This window comes from Salmo salar, chromosome ssa22 (assembly GCF_905237065.1).
Source record: "Salmo salar chromosome ssa22, Ssal_v3.1, whole genome shotgun sequence".
Classification (NCBI taxonomy): domain Eukaryota; kingdom Metazoa; phylum Chordata; class Actinopteri; order Salmoniformes; family Salmonidae; genus Salmo; species Salmo salar.
This window is the reverse complement of record NC_059463.1, coordinates 46,686,539-46,700,878: the sequence shown is the minus strand read 5'-3', so window position 1 is coordinate 46,700,878 and position 14,340 is coordinate 46,686,539. Positions and strand designations below refer to the sequence as shown.

At 43.1% G+C, this 14,340-nt stretch overlaps 1 protein-coding gene across 1 annotated transcript in view; it reads right to left on the bottom strand.

The window, feature by feature from the left end:
- Positions 1–232: 232 nt before the first annotated feature.
- The window catches only part of LOC106583602 (pleckstrin homology domain-containing family G member 4B), a 74,779-nt gene continuing 60,671 nt past the window's right edge, over positions 233–14,340 (bottom strand). Inside the window, exons 17-24 of the mRNA XM_014167971.2 lie at positions 13,955–14,179; positions 9,873–10,043; positions 8,865–9,042; positions 6,470–6,586; positions 5,923–6,198; positions 1,006–1,220; positions 783–833; positions 233–589 (exon numbers count right to left, since the gene is read on the bottom strand). Of these exons, the coding sequence (XP_014023446.2) occupies positions 795–833; positions 1,006–1,220; positions 5,923–6,198; positions 6,470–6,586; positions 8,865–9,042; positions 9,873–10,043; positions 13,955–14,179 (1,221 nt within the window). The 3' untranslated portion in view covers positions 233–589; positions 783–794. The remainder of the gene's footprint in view (positions 590–782; positions 834–1,005; positions 1,221–5,922; positions 6,199–6,469; positions 6,587–8,864; positions 9,043–9,872; positions 10,044–13,954; positions 14,180–14,340) is intronic.

The following is a 14,340-nucleotide window of genomic DNA, read 5'->3' as shown; positions in this document are numbered from 1 at the left end:
TGATTTTTGAACTTCATATGAAAAACATTTTTGAACTTCATATGCAAGACATTTTGAGGAGACCCATAGACTGGTTTATGTTGACTTAACATTGTCAGATTATTTGGGAGCCACTTCCAAACCCTTACATACTAAAACACTTTGGTAATCCAGACTTTCTGATCCTCAAAGATTTAATAATATATTTTAATGGAAACATAGCATAAGTACAAGTAATGCACACCAACACAGGTTTTCTGTGGTAAGAATATTTACTACATATTGAATGGTCCAATAAGGCACACAACAACATGATCATGGGTGAAAGTCTTGATATCAGAACCAAACTGAATATGACAGAAATGCTTTTTTTCTTTTTACAAAATACAAAACTTCATGTTAATGGGAAATTATAAAATCCTTGTAAATCAATGTAAATAAGAATTTGTTCTTAACTGACTTGCCTATTTAAATAAAGGTTAAATAAAAACAAAACAAATAGAATGGTACAAGTAGAGTGCAGTAACTGTCATATAACAGAGTCATATAACACTCCTCTTTATACAGTAACACAGGTCATGCTTTCCTTCTGTTCTGGATAATTCCAAATCTGTGAAAAAAGATACACGAATAAGATTTAATTTCATAACCTACGGAAAATGACTGAAAACAAATAACATCCATGTGAAAAATAGTTACATGCAACACAAACATACATAAAATCATATTAGAAAATAGCCAGACATATATACAGGCCAACTGTAGATGGTGCAGAGTGATGTCATCATTACAGACAAACTTACCAAACTCAGAGCTCAAACCTCAGTTGACTTCCCAATGACCGCATTTTGAACCTGTGGGGAAAATTACCAGAACATAATTTCATGCCTCCCATTGACATCACAGCATGACTTTTTTTTTAAAGGTCAACTTTTTTAATGCTTTATTTAAGTGAACATATGACTTAGCCTAATAGCATGATATTCATGGGAAAATTAACAGCTCATGGTTAGTCTCAACACACACCTTGGGAGGATCCTTAGTCAGGCCAGGTGTTTTGGGTGGGAGCGAGGGTGAGGTGGTTTTTACTGTAGACCAGATGGGACTCTTAGCCTTGTGGAGGTCGTTGTCTTCAGGTCTGCGGGCTAGAGGCTCCTTCAGGCTGACGATGGAGGCGCACACAGAGGAGGCAGAGCTGCTGAAGCCGCTCACGCTCTCTCCCGAAGACTCGGAGCTGTCCACTGGAAAAGGAAGGGAAACTTGAAGACTATTGTCCACATTCTAATCTAAAATGTTTGAGGGGCTGTATACACTAGGGTCCATATTCATAAACCATCTCAGAGTAGGAGTGCTTATTCATTCTGATTTAAAAGAATAAACTGATCTGCTTTGTGCCTGGCAGTTCTCTGTCTTTAGTTATGTCATATAGTAGAACATAGATCCCCTCTCATGTTAATAATAAAGCACACATGGAATTTATTGCCTGTCTGGCAAAAGCCCATTTGACCAGATTTGGTCTGTGTTGAGGCATCCACAGTAGCCAGACAGTAAAACAGACAACCCCACAGACAATTATATTAATTGATATGCTAATTCTTTGCACATGAATCTAAAAAAGTTAACAGGGAAAGACCACAGTAATAATGCAAAAAGACTAGAAATCATGGTGAATAACAATCTAACACAGGATGCAGTCGAAATAGCAATAGCGTTCAATTCCTACTTTATTGACTCTGTCAAGGTACTGACACAGAACCCCTCCACTGGTTTATAGTGCTAGTGAATGACGCTCAACCTGTCTTCATCATAAGGGAGGTTTCTGAGTCAAAGGTGAACAAGGTGATTAGCTCACTAAAGAACTCTAGGTCCAAAGATGTGTTTGGGCTGGACTTTACCTTTCTTAAAAACTACAAAGAGTCACTCATTGGCCCCATTACTAAGGTCACCAACACATCTATTGGTCTGGGGGTGTTTCCAAAGGTATGGAAGTCAGCCATAATAACGGCCATCTTTAAATCGGGCAACCCTGCTGACGTGAGTAACTGCAGGCCCATTATACTACCTGTAGTGTCGAAGGTTGTTGAAAAGTGTGTAGCAGAACAACTGATTTCCCACCTCAACAACAGCCCCTTCACATTACACTCCATGCAGTTTGGCTTCAGAGCGAAACACTCCACAGAAACGGCCAACTGCTTTCTTCTGGAAAATGTGAAGTCCAAGATGGACAAAGGGGGCGTTGTTGGGGCTGTGTTTCTGGACCTAAGGAAAGCTTTCGATACTGTTAACCATGAGATTCTCATCACAAAATTGTCCAAGTTCAACTTTTCCCCCGATGCCTTGAGATGGATGAAATCATACCTTGAAGGCAGAACTCAGTGTGTCAGAGTGAGCAATGAGCTGTCGCCCACTCTTAGATATCATGTGGGCGTGCCCCAAGGGTCAATACTGGGGCCCCTCCTGTTCAGCCTGTACATTAATGATCTGCCTTCTGTCTGCACTGGGTCTGAGGTTCAAATGTATGCAGATGATACAGTGATATATGTGCATGCAAAGAGCAAACAACAAGCTGCACAAGAACTCACTACTGTAATGGTCCAGGTTACAAAGTGGCTCAGTGACTCGTGTTTGCATCTCAATGTGAAAAAAACTGTTTGCATGTTCTTCACAAAGAGGGCAACAGATGCTACTGAGTCAGATGTCTATGTGTCAGGGGAGAAGCTCCAGGTGGTATCTGATTTTAAGTACCTTGTCATCATAGTTGATTCCAACCTCTCTTTTAAAAAGCATGTGAAAAAGGTAATTCAAATAACCAAATTCAACCTAGCTAATTTCCGATTTATACGAAATTGTTTGACCACAGAGGTAGCAAGACTGTACTTCAAATCGATGAAACTCCCCCACTCCCCTAACATCAAGGCGGTGACCCGATCCTGTAGGTTCATGCTTTACAACATTCGCAGAGTACGACCCTGCCTCACACAGGAAGCGGCGCAGGTCCTAATCCAGGCACTTGTCATCTCCCGACTGGATTACTGCAACTCGCTGTTGGCTGGGCTCCCTGCCTGTGCCATTAAACCCCTACAACTCATCCAGAACGCCGCAGCCCGTCTGGTGTTCAACCTTCCCAAGTTCTCTCACGTCACCCCGCTCCTCCGCTCTCTCCACTGGCTTCCAGTTGAAGCTCGCATCCGCTACAAGACCATGGTGCTTGCCTACGGAGCCGTGAGGGGAACGGCACCTCCGTACCTTCAGGCTCTGATCAGTCCCTACACCCAAACGAGGGCACTGCACTCATCCACCTCTGGCCTGCTCCGCCTACCTCTGAGGAAGCACAGTTCCCGCTCAGCCCAGTCAAAACTGTTCGCTGCTCTGGCACCCCTATGGTGGAACAAGCTCCCTCACGACGCCAGGACAGCGGAGTCAATCACCACCTTCCGGAGACACCTGAAACCCCACCTCTTTAAGGAATACCTGGGATAGGATAAAGTAATCCTTCTAACCCCCCCCCCCCCCAAAAAAAAAAAAGATTTAGATGCACTATTGCAAAGTGGTTGTTCCACTGGATATCATAAGGTGAATGCACCAATTTGTAAGTCGCTCTGGATAAGAGCGTCTGCTAAATGACTTAAATGTAAATGTAAAAATGCTTGACTAGTTGGGCCCAAGCTTGCTATACAACATTAAAACCTATTCAGTCTGTCTACAAACAGGCTCTCAAAGTGCTTGATAGGAAGCCCAATAGCCATCATCACTGTTACATCCTCAGAAAGCATGAGCTCCTGAGTTGGGAAAATCTTGTGCAATACACCGACGCATGTCTTGTATTCAAGATCCTAAATGGCCTGGTTCCCCCTCCACTCAGTATTTTTGTTAAACAGAAAACCCAAACATATGGCAGCAGATCCACAAGGTCTGCCATGAGAGGTGACTGTATAGTTCCCTTAAGGAAAAGCACCTTTAGTAAATCCGCTTTCTCTGTGAGAGCCTCCCATGTCTGGAATACACTGCCATCAGACACACATAACTGCACCACATATCACACTTTCACAAAATGCATGAAGACATGGCTAAAGGTCAGTCAGATTTGTGAACATAATCACTAGCTGTGTATTGCCACTTTCCATGTTGTCTGTTGTCTGTAGCTTGTGAGGTGTGGAAACACTTTGTTGTTTTTATGGATTTTGTCTTGTTGCTTTTTGTTCTATGTTGCTCTGTCTGTATGCTACATCTTGCTTGTCCTATGTTGCTCTGTCTGTATGCTATGTCTTGCTTGTCCTATGTTACTCTGCGTGTGCTCACTGTTCAATGATTGTCTATATTGTAATTGTTTTTAATAACCTGCCCAGGGACTGCGGTTGAAAATTAGCCGGCTGGCTAAAACCGGCACTTTTACTGAAACTTTGATTAATGTGCACTGTCCCTGTAAAAAATAAAATAAACTCAATGAACGGCCGCTCACTCGAAAATAATTGCAATGTATATATTTACGCCCGTATGTCGTTGTTGTCTTCTCTGTTGGAATCGCCAGTCCGTCTGCTGGAGATTCAGTTCATCAGAGATTCTCTAGTTAACTTCCCCAGAAGTCCCAATGTATTTCGTGGTTGTTGCTTTCTCCGCGGCTCTGTTGTAATGGATACGTCAGGCGGACAGATGGTCTTTGCATAAAATAGATGCTTCCGCGGTTGTCGGTATTGTCATACTAGATTTACGTCATTTCCAGCTGCAGACTAGTAATACTATGTCTAGGATTTACTCTTATTCTGTAGTGATCGATAGTCTCAGAGTTGAACCATTTCCAGCCGTGTAGCCAACGCTACATGCTGTATGGTCTCCGTGGCTTATGGAGTTGTAGTTCTTAACCATTTCAGCATGTAGTGTCAGCTCCATATTTTCTTGTCTAATGTAAATTTCGTCAGGAGCGGGTTTATACACTTCTGAGAAAAGGGCGGTCCATGACGCCAACATAATGTCTATGCTCACCTGGGCGTGGCCCCTGATTTGGTTAACTTTATATGAAAACCCATAATTTCTCATTTAGAAGGTTAACATCACATTACATCTTTTCACAAATAGTTTCATGTTTAATCACATACGTTTCACAATATTTAGATGTAAACCCCATAATTAAGAAGTGTACACAACCAAAGACACAGTAATGAGTGTTTCCCGTCCTTCATTACATCACCAAATCAAACACACTCGTCATGACTGTCCCTTAAGTGTCCACGGACCACTCCCACATTCTCAAACATATAAATATTATTTATTTATTCAAACTTTTGATATCCAAGAGTCTCTCTGTGTTCCACAGTTTACATTCCAATCTTGAACACTACAGAGCATAGGGGCAGCATATTTTATGACTGACCATAAAACAGCTGACTTCCCGCTCTCCCCCTCTACGAGAGAGAGCACGCTGTAGAGCGGACCCACTGTAACCTGATCCTTCAGATCATCTCAGGAGAGTTATGACACTGCTGTAGCTTCATTCCCCTCAGTCGATGTTAGACTTATCATTCTACAAACATATAGCAATTAGCTGCTATGCACAAGTTTAGCACTAGGATTAAAAACTGTAGTTTAGTTTCATGTGAAGTCAAACAGCAGTTATCTAGTCATCTACAGCCATCTTCCACCTCTGCACTGTTTTAAGAGAAATATTGCGCTGTTGACATCAGATGCCTCAGCTTGATGCATGAGTCTGACACATGAGCCTTAAAGTGATAGTTCACCCAAAATACAAAATTACATTTGTTTCCTTACTCTTTAAGCAGAATTTGGACAAGGAAAGACAACCATTCATGCTTTGGTTTTCTTTACCTGGTTGGTGTCACCAAATGATAACTTAAGCATTTCCATCGAAAGACCAAAAGAAGTCAATATCCCTCAAATTAGCATGCTTTACATTTCAAACATGCTACCTTCCTTATTAAATCCACTCACTCAGTAGATTCTGACTCCCGCTCTCCTGGTCCATGTCATCCTCCTCAAGGACCCCAGGGCGCTCCGAATACCCCCCTTGACCCCCAGCAACCCCCCTCAGCTTCGGGCCGCACAGGTACCCCCCCGTCGGGGAGGACAGGGACCCTCTCCCCGAGGAGGAAGAGGAGTGGCTGCCGGAGGTTGACAAACAGCTCCCCGAGCCAAAGGAGTTTGGCCGCAGCACAGGAAACCCGCCCTGCAAGCCAGACGTCCCCGAGGAGGCCAACGCCTTGGATTCTGGGAGGGCCAGATGAGATCAAATTGTATGAGATGGGACAGGACGGGACTGAGACAACAAGAGAATTGCCAAAGTAGGAACAACTAGGATTGGGGAAAAACATCTATGATGGTGTGAATTTCTTCATCTGAATATCCTTTCCATTCATAGCCTAATTCCAATATTACATGCATTTGATGAATGAATGCGTAATAATAATGGGATGAATTGAATTCCAATGGAATTAAACTTGTCTTAATGTAATCTCTATAGTATGCTATGGATTTGTACCTCTTCCCATCAGAGCACAGTTGACTGCCCTGTCATTGATGGCCGCGTCGCTAGGCTGGATATCCATGAAGGGCTTGTTCCCGATACCCATGAACACCCTCTCCTGCATATGGATCTCTGGAATAAAGCAACCACAATAATAACATTGACCTAGATAAACTGTCACAGGTCAACCATTCTTGGAGCGAGGCACAATATGATACCATAGACACAAATAAGTAGACTGCAGGGCTCGCCAACCCTGATCCTGGAGAGCTACCATCCTGTAGGTTATCATTCCAACCCTAATCTAGCGCTCCTTATTCTAATATTATTATTATTATTTACCCATACACCACCTCCCTCCAACTTTTATTTCATTTCATTTTATGTTCATTCTACACATATTTTAAATGGCAGTCTTTTTTACAGTAGTTACAGAGTAAGAATAAAATAATTTGATATTTTGATATACATTACATCTAGATAGATATACTGATACATTATACATAGTGTTTTCAGTCATAACTGTTACAGAACATGAGCTTTTAAACCCACCCCTCGGCAACTCTCAGTCCATTCCACCTATCTTCATAAACCCACCCCTCGGCAACTCTCAGTCCATTCCACCTATCTTCATAAACCCACCCCTCAGCTACTCTCAGTCCATCCCACCTATCTTCGTAAACCCACCCCTCAGCTACTCTCAGTCCATCCCACCTATCTCCATAAACCCACCCCTCAGCTACTCTCAGTCCATCCCACCTATCTCCATAAACCCACCCCTCAGCTACTCTGAGTCCATCCCACCTATCTCCATAAACCCACCCCTCAGCTACTCTCAGTCCATTCCACCTATCTTCGTAAACCCACCCCTCAGCTACTCTCAGTCCATTCCACCTATCTTCGTAAACCCACCCCTCAGCTACTCTCAATCCATCCCACCTATCTCTGTAAACCGCCCTCTAATGATTTCCATGTGCCATATATTTTTTAACTGTGCTGTGATTCTTCAAATGTATTCTGAACCTGTCTAACCGCATAGTATCTACAGATTGTAAGTTAAAGATACATATTTTTACTAAAAGTAAAAGTATTGTTATATTGTTGATTGATTGACTATGGTTTTTCAAATCTCCCAACAGTGCTATTTGTAGGGTTCATTTTAGATAAATGTTGTGATTTTTCAACCATTCTTGAACCTGTGACCAGAAACAAGCTACAAAGGGGCAATACCAAAATAAGTGATCCAATGATTCTGTCTCTTTGTAGCAAAATCTGCAGAGCTGAGATGGTTGTACGCCCCATATTCATAACATTCTGTTTGTGGCAAGAAGTTTGTATAATCATTTAAATTGGAAAAACACTATGCTTTTAATCAAGAGTTGTTTTGCGTATCAATTCATAAACCATGTGCCACAGAATCGGCACATCAAAAATCTCTTCCTAACTATTTTGCAACCTGTATGGTGCCGATTTCAAAATTTTGGTCCTCAAGTAAAACTGGTATATTTTTGTATTTACGTAAAAGAACACTGTGCCAATTTTGGTCTTTAATAATGGGCAAACAAACAAATTCACTACATTCTACCCCTTCCACTTTCTGATTCTAATAATTAGCTGGTTAATAAACTGAATCTGGATAGTTACAACTGCGGTTTGGATTCAAAACCTACAGGAGGGTAGCTCTCCAGGAACAGGGTTGGAGAGCCCTGAAGTAGAGGGAGTTCATTGTAGCCATACCTATGTCCCAAAGGGGACGGAAATAAGGATTTAGTAAGCAAGTAATTTACCTACTAGGGGAGGAACACAATAAGAAAACTCAAACATAGAACCAACAAATCTATGGCTGTGTGTTAGTCTCAATCCCACCAGTGTGTCTTGGACATTATGTCAGCGCTTAATATAGATCTGCAAGAGCTTCCTGTCAAGACCCGCCCTTCTTCCACTTAAAGTCCTACAATCTGATTGGTTGCTTGCCAAGTACTGGCAAGTGATGGGAGCTGTATACCAGTAGCCTGAAATTGCTTATTTTCATTGTCTGTTCCACATGACTACAGTTGAAAGTGTTGGTTTAATAGTCATTGCTTTAATCCATCAACTCTTTTCAGATCAGTGGGAGTGTGGGCACAATATAGTAGGTTGAGCTCTGTGGCTGTATCTGAAAACTTTCCAAGCTGGCAAATCCTTTCTTCCTAATTCCTTGTGTTTTCCATTCCTCTCAAAGTGCATTGGAGGGGACGATTCATAGTCTTTCCATGGGACCGTCACCTCTAATGCCCTTTGAGAGGAATTGAGGAAATAAGAACCGGGCAAGCAAGGATTTGACTGCTAGTAATGTTTTCAGATACAGACCAGATCATTTTAGGACACGAGAGATCTGATTGTCTGGTTAATCTCAGGGGTAACCTCTGACCTCTGTTGTGTACAGCCTGCTCCCAGAGGATGCGCTCAAGGTCTTTGGTCCAGGCGTCCTTCACCTCTCTGTTCCCGGCCTGCAGGGTGTAAGTGTCCTGGGACTTCCTCCTTCTGAACCAGATCTCAAAGCACAGCCCGCTGTCCCCCGAATTGTGGGTCATCCCAATGTCAGAGGTCTGTCAGAACAGAAAACATAGTCTTAAACTAACTACAACTTGTAAAGGCTTATGAAGTGTTCATAAACCCTTTATAAGGCAAATAAAGGACTATACGTGGATATAACAGTGTATGTATATTTTGAAAGTAATCAACCTAGACAGACAGGTTTCCTTCTCCATTTACAAACAGGGTATGTGTTAACGTACAGTGAATCATATACAGTTTTCCACGCAATAGAGGAAGTGGTCATGGAAGTTAAACTTTTGGAGGGTAGCTACAGTTGCTCAAATTGGAAATTTCACATAATACTTTTCATGTGACGCAAGGCATGGCCCTTTTATGACGTAAGCATGTGTTTCAATGATTTCCAAGGAAGGTAGTGTCTCGCTGGATAAATTATTTATGAGACAGCCGCAGGAATGCTTAAGATTTTTTTATTAGTATACCCCAAATTACAGCGTGCCGTGTAAAGGCACAGGGACGAAGATCAAACAAACACTATACAAAAACACAGGGTTGAAACCCAAACAAAAGAGCAAGGAGTACCTCGAATAAATAACACATGCGCACAATGATTAACACATGGAACGAGACCCGTAATCATCTGCGCAATCCACAATGGCACGAAAGCTAAAACACACAGCACAGGTACTCACACGCACCAACGGACATTGTAACAATAATCGACCGCCCAATGGAAACCAAAGGGCATATATATACAAATACAAATCAGTGGGAATAGGGGACAGGTGTGCGTAATGAAAGTTCTGGAGGGATCTGTGACAGGTAGCTTTGGCTCAAGTTTCACATCGGGGTATATTGTGCTGTGTTTTGTATACCTGCATACCTTGAATGACTGTTTATATACATAAGTGTCGTTGCCCACGTCGGTCCTCTTAGTTTTGCTGAAGAGGACAAGGTCCTGGAAGAGGAAGATGTGGCGGAAACACTTTTTCTTTCTGAAGGACACCAGGAACTCGTCCTGACGAATCAGCTGCCCCTGCTCCTTCAAGTTGACCTACAGGAGAAGAGAAATTACATTGAGGGCAGGCTGTATTCTGTCAGGATGCATCTGTGGTAAGATGAACCCTTTTTAGTACATTGACATTTGACCTTATACTGTATTCATCCCCAGATAGGAACAAACTAAGAAGTGTGTTAGGTTCCGAACGACTTCACGAATGTGGTAGATCAATGTTATTTGGGTTAGGTGGGTAAATCATTTGGCCAAAGTGGGTCACCCGAAAAAAAGTTTCTAAACCCCTGCACTATACTGTATGACTGGAGGAGTCAAACTTTTATTTTATCTTACAAGCAAGACAACAGAAGATAACAAAAAAAGGGAGAAAATATAAACATTCGAACAAACTCACAATTGAGGTTTAGAGTATAGGCTACAGATGGTGATTTGGGTCGTGCCAATTTATCCAATGTGGGTCGGCTGAACGAAATCAAATCAAACTTAATTTGTCACATGTGCCGAATACAACAGGTGTAGACCTTGAAATGCCTACTTACAAGACCTTAATTAACCAAAAATGCAGTTCAAGAAAGAGAAAATATTTACCAAATAAAGTAAAGTAACAAATAATAAAAAGTAACACAATAAAATAACAATAACGAGGTTACATACAGGGGGTACTGGTACTGAGTGAGTGTGGGGGGGGGGGTACAGGTTAGTCGAGGTCATTTGTACATGTAGGTAGGGGTAAAGTATGCATAGATAATAAACAGCGAGGAGCAGCAGTGTAAAAAATGAATGGGGGGGGGTGGGTGGGTCAATGTAAATAGTCCGGGTGGCCATTTGATTCAATTTTCAGCAGTCTTATGGCATGGGGGTAGAAGCTGTTAAGGAGACGTTTGGTCCTAGACTTCTACCGCTCTTGCCGTGCGGTAGCAGAGAGAACAGTCTAAGACTTGGGTGACTGGAGTCTTTGACCATTTTTGGGGCTTTCCTCTACCACCACCTAGTATATACTGTAGGTCCTGGATGGCAGGAAGCTTGGCCCCAGTGATGCAATGGGTCGTACTCACTACCCTCTGTAGCGGTTGCCATACCAGGCGGTGATGCAACCGGTCAGGATGCTCTCAATGGTGCAGCTGTAGATCTTTTTGAGGATCTGGGGACCCATGCAAAATCTTTTCATGCTCCTGATTGGGAAAATGTGTTGTCATGCGCTCTTCTCGACTGTCTTGGTGTGTTTGGACCATGATAGTTCATTGGTGATGTGGACACCAAGGAACTTGAAATTCTCGACCTGCTCCACTACAGCTCCGTCGATGTTAATGGGGACTTGTTCGGCCCGCCTTTTCCTGTAGTCCACAATGACCTCCTTTGTCTTGCTCAGATTGAGGGAGAGGTTGCTGTCCTGGCACCACACTGCCAGGTCTCTGACCTCCTCCCTATAGGCTGTCTCATCGTTGTCAGTAATCAGGCCTAGCACTGTTGTGTCGTCAGCATACTTAATGATAGTGTTGGCACCCCTGGGAAGCTCCAGTGTTGAGGTTCAGCGTGGCAGACATGCTGTTGCCTACCCTTACCACCTGGGAGCGGCCCTGTCAGGAAGTCCAGGATCCAGTTGCAGAGGGAGATGTTTATTCCCAGGGTCCTTAGCTTAGTGATGAGCTTTGTGGGCACTGTGGTGTTGAACGCTGAGCTGTAGTGAATGAACAGTATTCTCACATAGGTGTTCCTTTTGTCCAGGTGTGAAAGGGCAGTGTGGAGTGTGATTGAGATTACGCATGTGGATCTGTTGGGGCGGTATGTGATTTGGAGTAGGTCTAGGGTATCCGGGATAAAGCTGTTGATGTGAGCCATGACCAGCCTTTCAAAGCACTTCATGGCTACCGACGTGAGTGCTACGGGGCTGTAATAATTTTGGCAGGTTACCTTCACTTCCTTGCGCACAGGGACTATGGTGGTCTGCTTGAAACATGTAGGTATTACTGAATCGGTCAGGGAGAGGTTGAAAATGTTAGTGAAGACACTTGCCAGTTGGTCCGCGTATGCTTTGAATACACGCCCTGGTAATCCATCTGGCCCCACGGCTTTGTGTATGTTGACCTGTTTATGTTGACCTGCTAACATCGGCTACTGAAAGCGTTATCACACAGTCATCCGGAACAGCTGGTGCTCTCAAGCATGTTTCATTGTTGCTTGCCTCTAAGCAAGCATAAAAGCATTTAGCTCGTCTGGTAGGCTTGCGTCACTGGGCAGCACGCGGCTGGGTTTCCCTTTGTAGTCCATAACAGTTTTCAAGCCCTGCCACATCTGACGAGCGCCAGAGCCGGTATAGTAGGATTCAATCTTAATTCTGTATTGACGCTTTGCCTGTTTGATGGTTCATCAGAGGGTGTAGCGAGATTTCTTATAAGAGTCTGGATTAGTGTCCCGTTCCTTGAAAGAGGCAGCTCTAGCCTGTAGCTCGACTCGGATGTTGCCTGTAATCCATGGCTTCTGGTTGGGATATATACGTTTGGTCACTATGGGGACAACGTCGTCGATGCATTTATTAATGAAGCTGATGGCTGAGGTGGTATACTCCTCACTGCCATTGGATAAATCATGGAACATTTTCCAGTCTGTGCTAGCAAAACAGTCCTGTAGCGTAGCATCCGCGTCATTATGTTTTTGTTTTATTATTTCACTGTCATACTGTGTTTGATCTTGTCTAGCAATCTTGTCTCAAGAGGACCACAATGGAAATAAGTCCCAGACTTTATAGTGTGTTATCCTCGAGGATTTTATTCATGTGCATGTATGTCTTTTAAGTTTTAGGTGTGCTTGTTTTTTAAAATGGTCGAATTAATAAACTAAACTAAACTAAATCTGACCACTTTCGTATTGAAAGAGTCACTGGTACTTTCTATTTTAGTTTTTGCTTGTAAGCAGGAATCAAGAGGATAGAATTATGGTCAGATTTGCCAAATGGAGGGCGAGGGAGAGCTTTGTATGCGTCTCTGTGTGTGGAGTAAAGGTGGTCTAGAGTTTTTCTTCCTCTGGTTGCACGTGACATTCTGGTAGAAATGAGGTCAAACGGATTTAAGTTTTTCTGCATTAAAGTCCCCAGCCACTAGAAGCACCGCCTTTGTATTAGCATGTTCTTGTTTGCTTATGGCCTTGTACAGCTCATTGAGTGCGATCTTAGTGCCAGCATCGGTTTATGGTGGTAAATAGATGGCTATGAAAAATATAGATGCAAATTCTCTTGGTAAATACTGTGGTCTACATCATATCATGAGATACTCCACCTCATGCGAGCAAAACCTTGAGATTTCCTTAATATTAGATTTTTCGCACAAGCTGCTATTGACAAATAAACACAGACCACCACCCCTCGTCTTGCCGGAGGTAGCTGTTTTGTCACGGAAAACCCAGCCAACTGTATATTATCCATGTCGTCGTTCAGATACGACTCTGTGAAAAATAAAATATTACAGTTTTGAATGTCCCATTGGTAGGATAGTCTTGAACGGAGCTCATCCAGTTTATTCTCCAATGATTGCACGTTGGCCAATAGAACGTATGGTAGAGGCGAGTTACCCACTCGCTGACTAATTCTCACAAGGCACCCGGACTTGCGTCCCCTGTATCGGCATCTCTTCTTGATACGAATGACAGGGATTTGGGCCTGGTCCGGTAAATCCTTCGTGTCCGACTCGTTAAAAGAAAAAATCTTCGTCCAGTTCGAGGTGAGTAATCGCTGTTCTGATATCCAGAAGCTCTTTTCAATGTTAAGAGATGGTAGCAGAAACATTATGTACAAAATAAGCTACAAAAAAACGTGGAAAAACACACAAAATAGCACAATTGGTTTGGGGCCCGTAAGATGGCAGCCATCTCCTCCGGCGCCATTATTTACATTGTTACTCTTCAGTCCTCCTTTTATACCTCTCCCTCCAATCCCCTCTTCCCCAATCCTCACTCACATCACAGTCCTGGATGTCGTCCATGGCCAGCAGGTTGTTGCCATGCCGTAGCTGGAACTGGATGACCTCCAGGGCGTGCTGGACCTCGGCCTCCTCACGGCTCCTGTGTGGCCCGCACTCCCTCACCATGTCCTGCAGCAGTAGGCTGTACTTGCTGATCCGCTGCACTGGCTTCAGCAGGTAAGAAGACAGGTCCATCTTGTCCCCCAGCTGCAGCTGTTTTTGCTGGAGTGTTAGGAAAACAGAGTTCGGGACAATTCTATATCAATTCATTCAAATCAGAAATTAAAAACTGAAATTCCAATTGCATTTTTTTCTAAAATTGGAATTTGATTGTTGACCGAATTTAAATAGAATTGACCACAACCCTGTTAGGACATGCATGT